The 19,299-nt window shown below is 46.0% G+C and overlaps 2 protein-coding genes across 2 annotated transcripts in view; one reads left to right on the top strand and one right to left on the bottom strand.

Moving 5' to 3' along the window:
* Positions 1-19,299, bottom strand: part of LOC141121725 (uncharacterized) — a 242,457-nt gene that overhangs the window by 90,147 nt on the left and 133,011 nt on the right. The window lies entirely within an intron of this gene.
* Positions 6,895-15,654, top strand: LOC141121685 (uncharacterized). Its single transcript, XM_073611389.1, has 6 exons — positions 6,895-6,959; positions 8,014-8,137; positions 8,254-8,351; positions 8,432-8,638; positions 8,750-8,888; positions 10,024-15,654. The coding sequence occupies exons 2-6, from the start codon at positions 8,053-8,055 to the stop codon at positions 10,932-10,934; spliced, it is 1,440 nt and encodes a 479-aa protein (XP_073467490.1). The 5' UTR covers positions 6,895-6,959; positions 8,014-8,052; the 3' UTR covers positions 10,935-15,654.

Here is a 19,299-nt window from a genome sequence, read left to right as displayed (position 1 = left end):
AGAGCCCTCCATTACATGCGTGTCCCCAGTGCAGCAGAGCCCTCCTTTACATCCATGTCCCCAGTGCAGCAGAGCCCTCCTTTACATCTGTGTTGTGCAGCAGAGCCCTCCTTTACATCTGTGTTTTGCAGCAGAACCCTCCTTTACATCCCTGTCCCCAGTGCCGCAGAGCCCTCCTTTACATCTGTGCTGTGCAGCAGAGCCCTCCTTTACATCCGTGTCCCCAGTGCAGCAGAGCCCTTCTTTACATCTGTGTTGTGCAGCAGAGCCATCCTTTACATCTGTGTTGTGCAGCAGAGCCCTTCTTTACATCTGTGTTCCCAGTGCAGCAGAGCCCTCCTTTACATCTGTGTTTTGCAGCAGATCCCTCCTTTACATCCCTGTCCCCAGTGCCGCAGAGCCCTCCTTTACATCTGTGCTGTGCAGCAGAGCCCTCCTTTACATCTGTGTTGTGCAGCAGAGCCCTTCTTTACATCTGTGTCCCGAGTGTAGCAGAGCCCTCTTTTACATCCGTGTCCCCAGTGCAGCAGAGCCCTTCTTTACATCTGTGTTGTGCAGCAGAGCCCTCCTTTACATCTGTGTCCCGAGTGTAGCAGAGCCCTCTTTTACATCCGTGTCCCCAGTGCAGCAGAGCCCTTCTTTACATCTGTGTTGTGCAGCAGAGCCCTCCTTTACATCTGTGTTGTGCAGCAGAGCCCTCCTTTACATCTGTGTCCCCAGTGCAGCAGAGCCCTCCTTTAGATCTGTGTTGTGCAGCAGAGCCCTCCTTTACATTCGTGTTGTGCAGCAGAGCCCTATTTTACATCTGTGTCCTCAGTGCAGCAGAGCCCTCCTTTACATCCGCGTTGTGCAGCAGAGCCCTCCTTTACATCCATGTCCCCAGTGCAGCAGAGGCCACCTTTACATCTGTGTTGTGCAGCAGAGCCCTCCCTTACATCTGTGTCCCCAGTGCAGCAGAGCCCTCCTTTACATCTGTGTCCCCAGTGCAGCAGAGCCCTCCTTTACATCCCTGTCCCCAGTGCAGCAAAGCCCTCTTTTACATCCCTGTCCCCAGTGCACCAAAGCCCTCCTTTACATCCCTGTCCCCAGTGCAGCAGAGCCCTCCTTTACATCCCTGTCCCCAGTGCAGCAGAGCCCTCCTTTCCATCTGTGTCCCCAGTGCAGCAGAGCCCTCCTTTACATCCATGTCCCCAGTGCAGCAGAGCCCTCCTTTACATCTGTGTCCCCAGTGCAGCAGAGCCCTCCTTTACATCTGTGTCCCCATTGCAGAAGAGCCCTCCTTTACATCTGTGTTGTGCAGCAGAGCCCTCCCTTACATCTGTGTCCCCAGTGCAGCAGAGCCCTCCTTTACATCCGTGTCCCCAGTGCAGCAGAGCCCTCCTTTACATCTGTGTTGTGCAGCAGAGCCCTCCCTTACATCTGTGTCCCCAGTGCAGCAGAGCCCTCCTTTACATCCGTGTCCCCAGTGCAGCAGAGCCCTCCTTTACATCCGTGTCCCCAGTGCAGCAGAGCCCTCCTTTACATCTGTGTCCCCATTGCAGAAGAGCCCTCCTTTACATCTGTGTTGTGCAGCAGAGCCCTCCCTTACATCTGTGTCCCCAGTGCAGCAGAGCCCTCCTTTACATCCGTGTCCCCAGTGCAGCAGAGCCCTCCTTTACATCTGTGTCCCCATTGCAGAAGAGCCCTCCTTTACATCTGTGTTGTGCAGCAGAGCCCTCCCTTACATCTGTGTCCCCAGTGCAGCAGAGCCCTCCTTTACATCCGTGTCCCCAGTGCAGCAGAGCCCTCCTTTACATCTGTGTTGTGCAGCAGAGCCCTCCCTTACATCTGTGTCCCCAGTGCAGCAGAGCCCTCCTTTACATCCGTGTCCCCAGTGCAGCAGAGCCCTCCTTTACATCTGTGTCCCCAGTGCAGCAGAGCCATTCTTTACATCTGTGTCCCCAGTGCAGCAGAGCCCTCCTTTACATCACTGTCCCTAGTGCAGCAGAGCCCTCCTTTACATCTGTGGCCCCAGTGCAGCAGAGCCCTCCTTTACATCTGTGTTGTGCAGCAGAGCCCTCCCTTACATCTGTGTCCCCAGTGCAGCAGAGCCCTCCTTTACATCCATGTCCCCAGTGCAGCAGAGCCCTCCTTTACATCTGTGTCCCCAGTGCAGCAGAGCCATTCTTTACATCTGTGTCCCCAGTGCAGCAGAGCCCTCCTTTACATCACTGTCCCTAGTGCAGCAGAGCCCTCCTTTACATCTGTGGCCCCAGTGCAGCAGAGCCCTCCTTGTCCCCAGCAGTGGCGATCATCTCCTTCATGTGCAGCGGCAGCTACACAGTTCCTGGTTTCCACGCGAGTTCAGTGGAGAGAGGAGGGGCCTCCGATCGATCCGTGCAGCCAATAGGCTTCCGTGTACAAGAGAATACTTGTACATTGAAGAAAGAAGACTATTGGCTGCCCCTCCTCTCTTCACGGAACACAAGGGGAAATGTACTGGCAGAGGCGACAGCGGACAATTTTTGTAGCTCATCGGCCGTTTTTTCCCTAAAACATTCCCAATTTTCCTGGGACAAAAGCAAAATCCCGGGAAATTAATCAGGACGAGCTCCAATCGGGATGAGGGTCCCAAAGTCGGGATTGTCCCGGGAAAATCGAGACTGTTGGCAAGTATGCCTGTGTAGTGTAATAATTGCCTTTTGTAGGCCATGCATGGTCAGGATGGTCATTGTCTTGTCTATTGTCAGTGCTGTTTGTTTAGAGGATCATATTACTAGAATTTATCTCCAAAATTAAGAGAATGTTCCGGCCCTGTACGTGAGGCTATGTTCTGCCCCTGAAGGGGTTAATCTAGGTTTGCACACTATATATGTGTGTATCATCATCTGCTGGAGATAAAAGACATCACAGTGACTATGGAGGAAGAGGACGGACATGACGGGGGGGGTTACTGGGTGTGAATAGAAAATAAGATCTTATTACCTCATCTGCTGCCACTTCCAGTAATGTCTCCTCTCTACTTCCTCCCGACTCACCTCTCACTCGGAATGTCCTGCCTGTAACTGAAATCACTTCCTGTCTGTCATCCATAGAGACTTCCTATCTGGGTAGAGGTGAGATCACCACCTTGTGGAGCTCAGAGGAACTGCAGCCTGAGAAATGTGTGTGTGCACCCACAACCACTATAATTCCTTTATATTGGCTTTTGAAATTTACAAATACAGCAAATTAGAAATTGAATGAAAAGGTTTAGCACTGGGAGATAAATATGCATTTTATATAAAACTATATAGATCAGACCAAGGTGAGGGACAAATGAGGAGGAAAGAAGGACTTTGTTCCAAATCAGGGACTGTTGGGTGCTATGATATTAGGCAGCAAGTGAACATGTTAACCCTGAAGTTGATATGTTGAAAGCAAATAAAATGGGCATTACAGTTTGTTGTGGATGGCCATGTGTGTGTGTGTCACTTACCTGGGGAAGAGGTGGCACCAGGATGCATATAGGAAGAGGACAAGCCGGCAGAGGCAGTGTGATGCTTTGACTGGTGGAGTCCATGCCTTGATGGCAGCAAAAGGGGGACCTACTGAATATTAGAGGGATGATCATAATGTTCTGGTGGGTGGTATAATGTTCTGGTGGGTGGTCCTAATATTCTGTTGGGTGGGTATAATGTTCTGGTGGTCGGTTATATGGTGGGTGGTTATAATGTTCTGGGGGGGGTGGGTATAATGTTCTGGTGGGTGGTTATAGTGTTCTGGTGGGTGGGTATAATGTTCTGGTGAGTGGTCCTAATGTTCTGGTGGGTGGTCTTAATGTTCTGGTGGGTGGTTATAATGTTCTGGGGGGTGGTCATAATAATCTGGTGGGTGGGTATAATGTAATGGTGGGTGATTATAATGTTCTAGTGGGTGGTTATAATGTTCTGGTGGGTGGTTATAATGTTCTGGTGGGTGGGTATGCTGTTCTGGTGGGTGGGTATAATGTTGTGGTGGGTGGTTATAATGTTCTGGTGGGTGGTCCTAATGTTCTGGTGGGTGGTTATAATGTTCTGGTGGGTGGTTATAATGTTCTGGTGGATGGGTATGCTGTTCTGGTGGGTGGGTATAATGTTCTGGTGGGTAGTCCTAATGTTCTGGTGGGTGGTTAACATGTTCTGGTGGGTGGGTATGCTGTTCTGGTGGGTGGTTATAATGTTCTGGTGGGTGATTATAATGTTCTGGTGGGTGGTTATAATGTTCTGGTGGGTGATTAGAATGTTCTGGTGGGTGGTTATAATGTTCTGGTGGGTGGTCCTAATGTTCTGATGGGTGGTTATAATGTTCTGGTGGGTGATTATAATGTTCTGGTGGGTGGTTATAATGTTCTGGTGGGTGATTAGAATGTTCTGGTGGGTGGTTATAATGTTCTGGTGGGTGGTCCTAATGTTCTGGTGGGTGGTTATAATGTTCTGGTGGGTGATTATAATGTTCTGGTGGGTGGTTATAATGTTCTGGTGGGTGATTAGAATGTTCTGGTGGGTGGTATAATGTTCTGGTGGGTGATTAGAATGTTCTGGTGGGTGGTATAATGTTCTGGTGGGTGGTCCTAATGTTCTGGTGGGTGGTTATAATATTCTGGTGGGTGATTATAATGTTCTGGTGGGTGGTTATAATGTTCTGGTGGGTGATTAGAATGTTCTGGTGGGTGGTTATAATGTTCTGGTGGGTGGTATAATGTTCTGGTGGGTGGTACATGAATACACAACGTAGTAGAGAAAAATAAAATGAAATAAAGGGAGATCTACTTATTTTTATCTCCCTCCTTTTTTCTTATCAGATCTCCTGCAGCCCATTAGCACCCAAGAGAATAAAATTGTGGTACTTCTAGTTTTTTTTTTTTTATTAGGAAACACAAAATGTTAGTAAAAAGCCCAATCTATCCTCCAATCCCCCAAGGGAGGCAGGATTTGGGACCTGAGTGGCAGGCAGCTTATGTGGAGAGCTCTGGACCAGTCATTAAATTGTATTGGCAGGGGCAGGACTCGCAAATAAGCTGGGGGTCACATGCTTCCTGGGGGGAGTTCACTGGAAGACATGCAGGAGTAACTATGTAGGGTGCAGGAGGAGGAGGCTTGAAGGCCTGGGTGGTTCAGAGACCCCAGTGCTGGATAGCAGGAGAAGTTTGGGTGCAGCAGGAGGAGGCTTGAAGGCCTGGGTGGTTCAGAGACCTCAGTGCTGGATAGCAGGAGGAGTTTGGGTGCAGGAGGAGGAGGCTTGAAGGCCTGGGTGGTTCAGAGACCCCAGTGCTGGATAGCAGGAGGAGTTTGGGTGCAGGAGGAGGAGGCTTGAAGGCCTGGGTGGTTCAGAGACCCCAGTGCTGGATAGCAGGAGGAGTTTGGGTGCAGGAGGAGGAGGCTTGAAGGCCTGGGTGGTTCAGAGACCCCAGTGCTGGATAGCAGGAGCAGTCATCACCATGTAGAGCAAGAGCAGAAACCGGGCGCCCCAGCCGGGGGTGTGCCAGACTACCATGAGGAGGAGGAAGTAGGAGCAAAGCGGACAGAGGAAACTAGGAATCGACTTTCTGTGAGTAACATGGACTGTTTATTGGGAGTGAGCAAAGAGAGTGCAACCCAGTGGTGCTTATCCATAAACTTGCTATGTGTCCAAGGACCTAGTAAGGGACACTTTCCAGAACTGACATGGATTGATTACAAGAGTCCAGAATTAGACGGTGGAGGCCTGGGACTTTGGAATCTTTTATTCACAGCATTATTCAGAGTGATGCTGGTCAGTTCACTACAGGAAAGTACACAGGAACCAGAATTTATAGAGGCATCTCATATCCTCTATTTATTTGTTATACCAACCAGAGTTGAAGAATAAAGTTATAGTTTTATAAAGTACAAAGACTGTCTGGTGTGCTGAAGTTGCATGGGAAGGAGGATCGGGGGCCATTGACATAAAGGTAATGAACAACACTGCAGCTCCCAAGGGAGTAGTGCGCTACACATAGATTCCTAGAGAAGAGTTTGTTGTGGAAGTGAAGTTGTGTAAAGTCAATGAATCCCCCGACACTCCCAGCTGAGAACAATGAAGGAGTTTACTATTCCAATCCTCCAATCAGTTTTCTGTCTTGGAAGGTCTGGGAGTCAATATTTCCCCATATGACCAGGAACAATGAAGGAGTTTACTATTCAAATCCTCAACAACTTGAGTTGTGTTTTTCCACTCGCTATTTCCCCAGCTGGCAGAGACAAGACTTCTTATAGATTGTCAGCTTCTCGCATCGTCCAGCATCGGGAGATGGGCGACAAATACAATGACCCCCCTCCCCTTATATCCATAAATCCCGCCCTCTTATCATCAAAGTAAAAGATGTGAAAACATCTATGATAAATTGTCGACGCATTTCTCCTCATCAGTATCCAGTAATAAAGTGACATCAAAGTCCATCCAACTTCTCCTTTATACTTCAATAAATGATATCACCAATAAATGTCTCCAACACCTCCAGAGCTTCTTCCTACAAATCTCAGTATATGCTCCGCGCGTAGTGGACTACAAAACACCTCCTTCCCCAAACACCTATCCCATGCTCTCTTGGTGCTCACACTGAGATTGTGCGCTCATCAGTCCACCATCACCCTCTTACTAAGTGGCTCCAGAATAGCTTTAGAGGAACCCTGGCTGAGAAAAGCTGGACTAGGCAGTAATATATTTTTATCCCCCATGGTGGGAGTGGAGATGACCCATCTATAAGGATATACAGTACATACACACACACACAGCACAAGGCCGTGTTTACACTACGAGACTTTTCTCAGGGCTGCAGTTCCTCTGAGCTCCACAAGGTGGTGATCTAATTTCTACCCAGACAGGCAGTCTCTATGGAAGACAGACAGGAAGCGATGTCAGGTAGAGACAGGAAGTGATGTTGGGTATAAATTTTGGGAGGAAGTAGAGAGAAGACATTGCTGAAAGAGGCAGCAGAGGAGGTAACAAGATCTTATTTTCTATTTACACCCAGTAACCCCCCGTCATGTCCGTCCTCTTCCTCCATAGTCACTGTGATGTCTTTTATCTCCAGCAGATGATGATACACACACATATATAGTGTGGAAATGTAGAATAACCCCTTCAGGGCCAGAACATTCTCTTCATTTTGGAGATGTCACCTTTCCCACCAATCATCTTCTCAACTCATCAGTCTATACTAATAGATTATACCACTTTCATTAGTGGTGGGGGATGGGGAGTAATTTAGGGGGATTGGAATATGTATGTCCTTTTTTTTATGAGATTCAAATAGGAAGAAAGAGGGAAAAATGTCATTTGTAGGAAATGTCCTGAAAACAAATGTCTCCATAATGATCCCAGTCTCAGATATTCATTCTAAAATGTGATCAGTAAAGTCTCCGGAGTACACGGAGATCACAGGAATATGATGTGTCCTGGCAAAGCCCAAAGACAAAGTTTATCTTTCAGGTTAGGGGAGGTGAGACGCACCCAGGAGAAATTATTCTGTGTACAGAAATCTCACAGAGCGCCCCTCACAGCTCCTCCTCCCTAAGTCCCACCAACCAGAGTCAGAGAATCCTATGACATCACACTGACCTCACAACTTCTAATATCCCTCCATCCAGAGTCAGAGAATCCTATGACATCACACTGACCTCACAGCTCCTCCTCCCAATGTCCCTCCATCCAGAGTCAGAGAATCCTATGACATCACACTGACCTCACAGCTCCTCCTCCCAATGTCCCTATATCCACCTCTTTTTTCCAATACTCTTAGGATGCGGGCGGACCCTTTGCATCCTCACAACCAAAGGTGAACTGTTGATCCCGTATTTTATGTAATGATATCAGAATTCCTTATGCCAAGCCTTTAACCTACAGAGTGTGGGGGATTTAATAAAACACAGTTCGGTGAGGGGAGCATTCTGGGAATGTCATTTAATTTTACTATTCATGTTATTTGTGACATCTGCTGACAGGAGAGGTGACTGGAATGTGTCTGGATGGTGACTGTATCATTGTGTGTGTCAGGTTCCTATAAGGTGTCAGGATGTCACTGTCTATTTCTCCATGGAGGAGTGGGAGTATTTAGAAGGACACAAGGATCTCTACAAGGACGTCATGATGGACAATCAGCCGCCCCTCACATCACCGGGTAAGAGGAGACTTTATTGTAAAGGAGAGAGCAGTACGGAGGGTCCACCTAGATCCCCCATCATCTGATAAACACATAGAAACAATGTATTCAGTCAGTGTGTGTGTTTCCTACAGATGGATCCAGTAATGGGAACCCACCAGAGAGATGTCCCCGTCCTCTGTATTCCCGGGATTCCACACAGGAAGGTCACACCATCCCTCACCATCATCAGGTAGATGATTGACAATTATTAGTAGATATGATTCATAACCAGCATGTTTGTTACAGTGAATGTTTTGTGATATCTTTCAGAGTGGAAACCTCGGGGATTATAATATTGTTGTAAAGGAAGAGTATAAAGAGGAGGATGAGGAGTATGGTGTGATGGTGGAGTTTTCAGAAGGGCACAAGGATTTGATGAAGCCACCTAATACCAGGAACCCACCAGAGATATGTCCCCGTCCTCTGTATTCCTGGGATTCCACACAGGAAGGTCACACCATCCCTCACTGTTACAAGGTTTGTGGCATGGAGCATCTAGAACATGGATTTGTAGAGATGATGTGTGGATTTTTTTTATATGAGCTTATATTTTATAGTTGATATTTTTCTCTCATTTTCTTGGTGTAGGATGATGAGCTGATCGTTATAAAGGTTGAGGGTAAAGCAGAAGAAGAGAGGTATGTGAGGGATGATCAGCAGTCTATGGAGGAGGATGGAATAACGGGGACATTTATAGAGGAGGACACTCCTACAGAGATCAGCACAGGTGGGTCATTAACACTAAATACATTCCTCCACCCATACTGCTCACTGATTGGTCCAGAGTAGGGTGGGGACTGGGAGATATCAGCCTGTAATACCCTGGTCACTTTCCTGAGCTGTGTTCCCCATCCTGTATTCCTCACGGATTATTTTCCTTCTCTGTGCTGCAGACACAATTTATGTATCTAGATTGGAATTTATGGAGATTCTGGGGTTCAGCTAGCAGCAAAATGTTGATTTTCATCATAGACGTTACTAGACCTAGGCACCTGGGGTATGAGTCTTGGGCCTCCTTCCCCCATACCCCAGTCTAGTAAGATCTCTGACAGAGCAATTCTCACAGGGTTATGTGTTCTGTTGTTTGCTGGCTGTGTCGGGTGGAGGGATATGTCTGTATAGTCTCAGACCCAAGTCACTGAGTGCAGTCTACATTACATACTCCTGACCCCTGCACTATATACTCTATGATATACATTACATACTCCTGACCCCAGCACTATATACTCTATGTTGTACATTACATCATTCTGATACAATATAGACCTATCTGTTGTACATTATACAATTTGTTATACATTACATAGTCCTGACTTCTGCTCTCTCCCCACTGCTATATATACAAACAAAATATATATTCTCTTTTGTTACACCCATTTTCTACCAGCTGGACATTTAATATCTGATGATTTGATTGGAGCACAGACTTTTACATGCTGATAATAATGTGATAATATCCTCAAACTTTGGAACTTTAAACAGAAAGTGATAATGAGGGAGGAGTCAATAACCCAATGATGGTGGTCTTCAGGATCAGTCCAGTCTTCATCTTGGATGTTCTCCCCCCATCCTCACTCTCTGACCTCTGGTGGGGCTCAGCCCCACTGTTATTCATGACTAAATCATGGACTAAATAAGGAAGTGCAGTACTTCTTGATAGAGGGGGTGGGAACTTTCATCCTATAATCCATCATCATCACTGTCACTCCTATAAAAGAAAGTTCTTGTTGTTTCCTCACTCTCTGACTAAGGTCCATGAATAAAGAAATGAACTACTAGGAGATTCAGAGGACCCATTTAGTCCTAGTTTAGGGGAACTAATCTGCTCATGTCTAGTAATAATCTTTTTATTTCTATTTTAGTACATGGATGGGAGATGAGGAAAACCTCAGAGGATTGTCTCACGTTATCTCCAGACTGTAAAGTAGAAAATGAGGACATCACACAGTATAGTCCAGGAGAAAACCCAGCTACCTCAAATGTCCATCCGGCACCACACAGTGTAGATGGACCATCGTATTCCTCTTATCCTGAGGAACCTCAGACTGTGAGGGACGGTGCCGTCCTTCCAACAGATAAGAGCTTTGCCTGTACTGCATGCAGGAAATGTTTCCATTTTAAATCTGAACTTAATAGGCATAAAAGATCTCACACAGGGGAGAAGCCGTATTCCTGTCCTGAGTGTGGGAAATGTTTTTCACAAAAGTCCCATCTTTACAGACATCAAAAATCTCACACAGGTTACAAGCTGTATTCTTGTGCTGAGTGTGGGGAATCTTTTTCAAACAAGTCCTCTCATTCCAGACATCAGAAATTTCACACAGGTGAGAAGCTGTATTCTTGTACTGAGTGTGGGAAATGTTTTTTTAAAAAATCAGAACTTGTCATACATGAGAGATCTCACACGGGGGAAAAGCCATATTTCTGTTCTGAGTGTGGGAAATGTTTTTCAAAGAACTCCAATCTTTACAGACATCAGAGATCTCACACGGGTGAGAAGGTATATTACTGTCCTGAGTGTGGAAAATGTTTTTCAGAAAAATCCAGTCTTTATAGTCATCAGAGATTGCACACAGGAGAGAAGCCATATTCCTGTTTTGAGTGCGGAAAATGTTTTGTACAAAAATCAGCTCTTGTCAGCCATCAGAGAACACACACAGGGGAGAAGCCGTATTCCTGTCCTGAGTGCGGGAAATGTTTTTCAGACAAGTCCAATCTTTACAAACATCAGAGATCTCACATGAAGGAGAAGCCATTTTCCTGTCCTGAGTGAGGGAATTGTTCCTCACTGAAGTCCTGTCTTCCTGTACATCAGGGATTCCACACAACCCTCGAGGTATATTAGTGCCTTGAGTGCGGGAAAAGTCTTCTATATGAATGTTGCTGGACATCACAGCCCTCATGTGGGGAAGAAGCACACCCTGGTATACACCTCAGATATACTCCATGGCTGATCTTCATCATGTAAGAAAAAGTTCATAAGGAGATCAGAGATCACCAAAGACATGGATGAAGTGTTGTACCGTGTTGGCCATTGATAGTAGTAGAAAAGTAAAAATGGAGTCATTACCTTTTATTTGGTTGAGCACATTTTGTGATGTAACCTTTCACAAACACTTAGAGGTCTATTTAAAAAAAAAAAAATTGAACGAATGTAACCAGCATTCACCAAGCTGTGATGAGTATTGGACATATTTTATTTCATATAATCATTGGCTCCATCTAGTGTAAATGTCTGTAAAGGAAATTAGTAAGTGGGGATGAGCCGAACACCCCCCGGTTCGGTTCGCACCAGAAAATGCGAACAGACAAAAAATTTGTGCGAATATGCGAACACCATTAAAGTCTACGGGACACAAACGTGAAAAATCAAAAGTGTTCATTTTAAAGGCATATATGCACGTTATTGCCATAAAAAGTGTTTGGGGACACGGGTCTTGCCCCAGGGGGCTAAAACATTTTAAAACATTTTTTTCAGGAGCAGTGATTTTAAAAATGCTTGAAGTGAAACAATACAAATGAAATATTCCTTTAAATATCATGCCTGGGAGGTCCCCTTAGTATGCCTGTAAAGTAGCGCATCTTTCCCATGTTTATAACAGTACCACAGCAAAATTACATTTCTAAAGGAAAAAATTCTATGTACAATTGCTCACAGCTGTAATGTATTGCCGGATCCCGGCAATATACATAAATAACCCTTCAGGTCTTCTATGGAAATTAAGGGGAACTCTATGCCAAAGTTTTAAAAAAAAAATGGCGTGGGTGTCACCCCAAAATCCACACCAGGCCCTTCAGGTCTGGTATGGATTTTAAGGGGAACCCCATGCCAGAATAAAATAAAAAATGGCATAGGGGTTCCTCCAAAATCCATACCAGACACTTACCTGAGCATGCAACCTGGCAGGCTGCAGGAAAAGGGGGAACGAGAGAGCAGCCCCCCTCCTGAACCGCACAAGGCCACATGCCCTCAACATGGGGAGGGTGCTTTGGGTTCCCCCAAAACATCCTGTCCCTATGTTGATTGGGACAAGGGCCTTATCCCCACAACCCTTGTGGTTGTGGGGTTCTGCGGACGGGAGGATTATCAGAATCTGGAATCGGCCCCCAGATCCCAGTCCCCCCCATGTGTACCCCTACCCATTCACCAATAAAGTGTCAAAAAAAAAACGAGAGGAGACAGTTTTTGACAATTCCTTAATTAAAAAAATTAAAAAGTGTCCCGCAATGTAAATCCATCATCATTCACGGCGTCCGACGTTCCCGGAAAAAAAAATGGAAGTACTCCGCTTCCATGAGAGGAATGCCAACTGCTGTCTTTCTGCTTTGACCCCGCCCCCTCTGATGTCACATGACAGCTGTCACAGCCAAGAGACAGCAGTTGGCCGAACGCCTCCCATCGAGGCGGAGCTTCTTTTTTTTGTTGCTATTTTCGGGTCCGTTGGGCCCCGTGATTGAAGATGGATGGACATTGCGGGACACTTTTTTTAAAATAAAGGAATTGTCAAAAAGTCTCCTGTCGTTTTTTACTTTTTTGACACTTTTTTGGTGAATGGGTAGGGGTACAATGTACCCACCCCCCTACCCATTCACATGGGGGGTTGGATCTGGGGGCCCCCTTGTTAAAGGGGGCTTCCAGATTCCAATAAGCCCCCCGCCCGCAGACCCCCACAACCACCGGGCCCCAAAGCACCCTCCCCATGTTGAGGGCATTTGGCCTGGTACGGGTCAGGAGTGGGGCGCTCTCCCATACCTGAAGGGCCTGGTATGGATTTTGGGGGAGACCCCCACGCCATTTTTTTTTCACATTTTGGCATGGGATTCCCCTTAAAATCCATACCAGATTAACCACTTCACTACACACTGTGTTATATAAACTACACTGCCTGCACTGACTGCACTGACTGACTGAATATAGAGTCTACACTGAATGGAGAGTGTGTGTGTATATAATATAGATATACACGGCCACTATGTAAGCTGCCTTATATAGTGTGGGGTGTGGATTTAGTCCCCCTGAGCCATGATTGGCCAATGGCACTCTGCATTTGGCCAATTATGGCTCTCTGTCAGGGCTGGGCTCAGCCCTTCCTTCTGTGAGCTGGCCGCTCAGCTGTCGGCTAATTGCCAGCTCCTATCTCTCCACAGTGACTCACCTGTTGATGATATCCTGCTCATCAGTCCTGCCTACTTAAGCCGTCCAGTCCAGATGATCTCTGCCTTCGTCTTGGTCACATCTCTAGAGACGCTCTCCTGTGTTCCTGTTAAAGACTTGCTTGCCTGACATTCCTTCTGGCTCCAGATCTTGCTTGCTGTTCTACTACGCTCATCTCTGGCTCCCTGACGTCCTGACGTCTAACTATCCATTCCGGTTCCTGAACTCTGGCTATGTTTTGACTACGTTTACTCTGTTTACCTTTTTTTATTATTATTAACCACTTCAGCCCCGGAAGATTTTACCCCCTTCCTGACCAGAGCGTTTTTTGCGATTCGGCACTGCGTCACTTTAACTGACAATTGCGCGGTTGTGCGACGTGGCTCTTAAACAAAATTGACGTCTTTTTTTCCCCCACAAATAGAGCTTTCTTTTGGTGGTATTTGATCACCTATGCGATTTTTATTTTTTGCGCTATAAACAAAATAATAGCGACAATTTTGAAAAAAACGCATTATTTTTTAGATTTTGCTATAATAAATATCCCCCAAAAATATATAAAAAAATTTTTTTTCCCTCAGTTTAGGCCGATATGTATTCTTCTACATATTTTTGGTAAAAAACATCGCAATAAGCGTTTATTGATTGGTTTGCGCAAAAGTTATAGCGTTTACAAAATAGGGGATAGTTTTATGGCATTTTTATTAATAATTTTTTTTTTACTAGTAATGGCGGCGATCCACGATTTTTATTGTGACTGCGACATTATGGCGGACACGTCGGACATTTTTGACACATTTTTGGGACCATTGTCATTTATACAGCGATCAGTGCGATTAAAAATGCACTGATTACTGTGTAAATGACACTGGCAGTGAAGGGGTTAACCACTAGGGGCGGGGAGGGGTTAAGTCAGAACTAGGGAGTGATTACTAACTGTAGGGGGGATGGGCTAGCAGTGTCATTACTCTGATCACAGCTCCCGATGACAGGGAGCTGTGATCAGTGACACTTGTCACTAGGCAGAACGGGGAGATGCTGTTTACATCAGCATCTCCCCGTTCGTCCTCTCCATGAGCCGATCGTGGGTATCCCCATGGCGATCGAGTCCGCGGGACCCGCGACGCAGAGCTCCCAGCCGGCATGCATGCAATGGCACGGCGGAGAATTTAAATGGATGTACAGGTACGCCCATTTGCCCAGCCATGCCATTCTGCCGACGTACATCGGCGTGCGCCGGTCGGGAACCGGTTAAACAAGTGAAATTTAACTGTACTTCTGTCTCAGTTTGATTCATGGTTTCTGACACTTCCTCAGCAGAGCACGCTGTGATTGGCCAAAGCATGCATGTCAGGTGCATGCTTTGGCCAGTCATCATACAGCAATGCACTGCAATCTCGCAGTGCATTATGGGGCTTTCCTCGGCGCTTGAATTTCCTGCGAATGCCCCATAATATTTGCTGTTCAGCAATGGGCGAACACCAGATGCACGAGTCGAACATAATTAGTAAGTTCTGTATATTAGTGTATTCTATTTTGTATGTATTGCACACGGCAATCACTGTACACACCACACTAAAAATGTTTTCATTACATGTTTGCATTTTTTCGAGTCCTGATTAGAATTAACCTGCCTATGTTACGCCCCTTGTTACCATAAAAGTACAATTGTAATACTAATGTGATACCTACATAACCATATGTATAAAAGCCTTCAATTGCGTCAAATAAAACAGAACAGTTATTTTGGAAAGATCCTGAGTCTATCTTTTTGTGTCTGTTCCCTACTGTTGTAGTTTCATAATTTGGAACCACAAATCAATATGAGGATAAAAGTTGTCTATCTATAAAATTTCCAGAACAGTTGGTGAGCCAGCCAGGACACAATTTACAGGTGACCCTGAGAATCCAAAATGAGAAGCTTGAGAGGATCTGGGAATTTCTGCTAATCAGCCGGCTGAGGTAAGCCCTTTGCTTACATTTGAGTTATCAGACTTCCTTGATCGGTAAGGCATTTTTTGGACAAAGGGTACCCATTTTACTCCCCGTAATCAAACTATATTGATTGGTGGTTATATGTTATGTTGTCCCCTTCTACTGTCCATCGGAGTGTTATAGATAAGAAAAGGAAGAATAGTGCTGTTCATAGGTTATATGAAGAACACTATACACTTTAGGCTGATGAAGAAGGCGTGGTTAAGCTTCCGAAACGTGTCCCTATTGGCTCACATAGCATTTGGACTGACAGCTCCTCTCACTACTCTAGCTGGACACATCATCTTCGGGCAGACATCTGTTTTCTGGATATACCATCACGGCCTAACGGCCCAGCCTCACGCCGGTCTCCATGCACGGACTCCAGGCTCATCTTGCTCCCCACCACAGCCGGCTTTCTTCTCCACCAAGGACTACCACACAGCTCCCAGCTCATTACAATCCACTGCGGACTGTCATCCTCTCTCTCCCCCTAACCAGGTTATGAGTTCTATTTGTTTTATATGGTATTTTACTTAATAAATTGTGCTACACTATGACGGTTTGGCGCTTTCTTCCCTTCCCTATATGAAGAACACATCTGCTGTAATAGTAGTTTAGAGGCAAGAGGGTATAGGCACAAGTATAGAAGAGAAAAAGACTGGCCAGTCATTATGGGCATCAAATTGCATAAGGGAATGAAGAGTAAGAGACCCTCCAAAAGGGCCAGCACAAGAGGAGTGCTATAGAATATATGAAACGAAGGTTTGGTTCCACCTATACTGAGCCGATAGACAAATGGTTAGAGTGGACAGGGATCTACAATGGTTAACAGGGTTACTGAGTCCTCAGGGACTAAGAATCATGGTCTCCTGTGGGAGGTGTCCATTGGTTGCTAGGGAGTTTAGGAGGGTACAGAGAGGAGCCTGTAATTTATCAAAGAACTTTAAATAGTAGGCCCTGGTGAAGCCCTCAGGCCCAGGGCTTTTGCCAGTGGGTAGGGACTTAATAGTGGCCAGTAGTTCAGCTGTGGTAATTGGATGTTCTAGGTCAGTTTCTTGTTCTGGGGATAGAGTGGGGAGCCCTATTGAAGAGAGGTACGTTTTTATTCGGGATTTTTTAAGAGCTACTTCTGCTGGAGAGGAGGCGGAGTCCAGATTGTACAAAGTTGCATAATAGTCGCGGAACATGGAGGCTATTTTTGATGTGTGTTGTGCTGGTTCTCCCGTAGAGAAGTGTAACATATGCACGTGTGCTAGGAGTCTCTTTTTACGGAGAGCTTGGGCCAATAACCTGCCGCATTTATTGCCATGCTCATAGTATGTATGGGCCATATAGCGTAGTTTGCGGCTTATTCTGCGGTCTAGTAGTTTTGAAAAAAGCTGTCTTAGCTCACTCAGACAGCGGAACTCCACAGGGTCTAATGTCCGTTTGTGGCTGAGCTCAGTGCGTTGTAATGTCTGCAGTACTCTCTGGAAGTCCGCCTGCCTCTCCTTTTTAAGTTTAGCTCCCAGTGCAATGAGGGTACCACGAACAACTGCTTTGTGGCCTTCCCATAGGATGCAGTCACTGACCTCACCGTTAGCGTTTTCTATGAAATAGTGTGTTAAAGTCTCTTGTACCCCTGCCACCACCCCCAGGTCATCCAATAAGCTTTCATTTAGTTTCCAGGTCCTCTCCTTAGCCAGGGCTTGGGTTAGCGAGAGTGTGAGTGTCACCGGGGCATGGTCAGAAATAGTGATCTGGGCAATGGTTGCTCCTAGTAGTAAGTCAAGGGTACCCTGATCAACTAGTAATAGGTCAATTCTAGTGTACACTTTGTGGACACTGGAATAGTAGCTAAAGTCCTTCTCAGAAGCATGTAGTGCTCTCCAGCAGTTCACCAAGGTATGTCCCTGGAGGGTCTTTCGGAAATGCTGCAAAAAGGCTTGAGTGTGTGTTGATCTATTCGCCGAGGTATCTAACACGGGGTCAGGGCTAACGTTGAAATCCCCTCTTAGGATTAGCCTACCCTTCTGAAAGTCTGCCAACTTGGTGAGGACTTGGTCAATGAATGTGAGTTGTTGGGCATTAGGGGCATATAGAGTAGCAAATGTGTATGTTTGACCCATTATGGTGCCCTTCAGGAACACATAACGTCCCTGAGAGTCCACTCTATGGTCAGAAGGTTGGAGCTGGCAGTTTTTGTGAATAGCTATGGCTAATAGCTATGGCTGTACCTCTGGATTTAGGTTTTGGGGAGTTGCTCAGGTACCACTGTGAAAATAAGTGGGTGGGTAGTTTTGGGAGTGAGGAGTCAGTGAAATGGGTCTCCTGCAAGTACAGCACCTACACCCCCAATCTTCTCAACTCTAACCATAGCCTATTCTGTTTATTGGGGGAGCACATACCACCTACATTGTATGACACTACCTTTAATCGTAGCCATGTTTCATCGGGGGGGGTTATCCAGGCCCCCAGCTCAAATCTGTTGAGTCCGGTGAGGGTGAGTGCGATTCCACCTTCTGAACAATGGAGAAAGAGGTAAAATGGAGGATGGAGAGACAAAAAAGGGGGGGAGAGAAAAAGAGAGAGAGTTATCATAGCATAAAGTAAACATAACATTTTGTAGTGTGGGTCCACTAACGCCTCAAAGGCCATATGTGGTTTTACCCTAAACGGTTTGCCCGACTCATGCAGCCCCCGTAATATAAGGGAGTCACATGAGTGTGGCAAAGTGCCCATATCCGGGCTAACACCCAATAATTCTACCTTTGACTGCAACTGAATTCCACCTTTAACTGCAACTACTTCATTGTTTTAAACATGCTTGAATGGTAATCTATGCTGCCTTCAAATTCTTTCCATATCACTGTGATGTTTGTTTTTGTTTTCTTATTGTCCATACCTAAATTATGAGCTGGCTTTATCTTTATAGCCATGATCCCCTGCTCTCTTGATGTATCTTGTAGTCTGTCTTTGGTGTGTCAGCCATGTGTTCCTCCTATGCAATCCTGGCTGATTAATTGGCAATAATACCCTAACCCAACTCAGTATAAATGTAGGCCTTCTCTAGGGGATGCCCAGGCAGGGAATGCATTGGCAACTATCATTTGGGATAAAGTATTCATATTGGATTAAGTAATACACTTCGGCTCAGCACTTCAGCGAATGCACAAAGCGAAAATATACAACATACTTCTGCAGAACACTAAACAGACTACAGGTGACCTGATTCTCCTTTAAACATTTGAATCCAGTCTTCCTCTCAATCTCCCCACTGTGTATCCTGCACTCCCTACTTTTCCTTCTCACAGTTGCATCCTCTTTCCTTAAATTCTCTCTCCTTTACCGATCTTCTCCACCCCACAGCTTATATATATATATCACCCTCACTCCTGTCTTCACCTTATTACTGCACGTATCAGCTCCTGCTAATTCTGAACCCAGATACCAATAAAACCTGCAGGACATTGGGACATGTTCCCCCACATAAGTCACACTCCCATATCGCCTCTCTCACCCTTCTGCTTCTCCTAACTTCTGGAGAGATTTCCCCAAATCCTGGACCACCATCATTTACCTTCGGCCAACATACCCAGCACCCCCCATCCTCTTGATAGCAGCCGCAATCCACACAATCTCATTTCTATTCCTCTTCAGCCTAGAACCAGCCTCCCCTTCTCCTGTGCCCTTTGGAATGCCCTCTCTGTTTGTAACAAACTCACCACCGTCCATGACCTATATATCACAAACTCCCTGAACCTACTTGCAATTACTGATATCTGGATTCAAGAATCTGACCTTCCTTCTCCTGCTGCTCTCTCCTATGGCGGCCTCCTGTGGACTCACTCTCCCAGGCCTAGTGGACGGAAAGTAGGATGTGTTGGAATCCTCCTATCCCCTTAAAGCACTTTTCAGGTTCTTCATCCACCCCCCTCTCTGTCCCTCTCCTCATTTGAAGCTCACTGTATTCATCTATTTTCTCCAGTTTCATTGAGAATTGCTGTGATCTATCGCCCCCTTGGAC

The sequence above is a fragment of the Aquarana catesbeiana genome, unplaced genomic scaffold (genome assembly GCF_042186555.1).
Source record: "Aquarana catesbeiana isolate 2022-GZ unplaced genomic scaffold, ASM4218655v1 unanchor228, whole genome shotgun sequence".
NCBI classification, from domain to species: Eukaryota; Metazoa; Chordata; class Amphibia; order Anura; family Ranidae; genus Aquarana; species Aquarana catesbeiana.
The sequence above is the reverse complement of the archived record's forward strand: the minus strand, read 5'-3'. Positions and strand labels throughout refer to the sequence as shown.

Bases quoted from the DNA above. Each gene is read 5' to 3' on its own strand.
- LOC141121685 (XM_073611389.1), top strand. From the start codon at position 8,053: ATGGAGGAGTGGGAGTATTTAGAAGGACACAAGGATCTCTACAAGGAC. The intron at 8,138-8,253 runs GTAAGAGGAGAC...TGTTTCCTACAG, and splicing joins GCCGCCCCTCACATCACCGG to ATGGATCCAGTAATGGGAAC. The intron at 8,889-10,023 runs GTGGGTCATTAA...TTTCTATTTTAG, and splicing joins TCCTACAGAGATCAGCACAG to TACATGGATGGGAGATGAGG.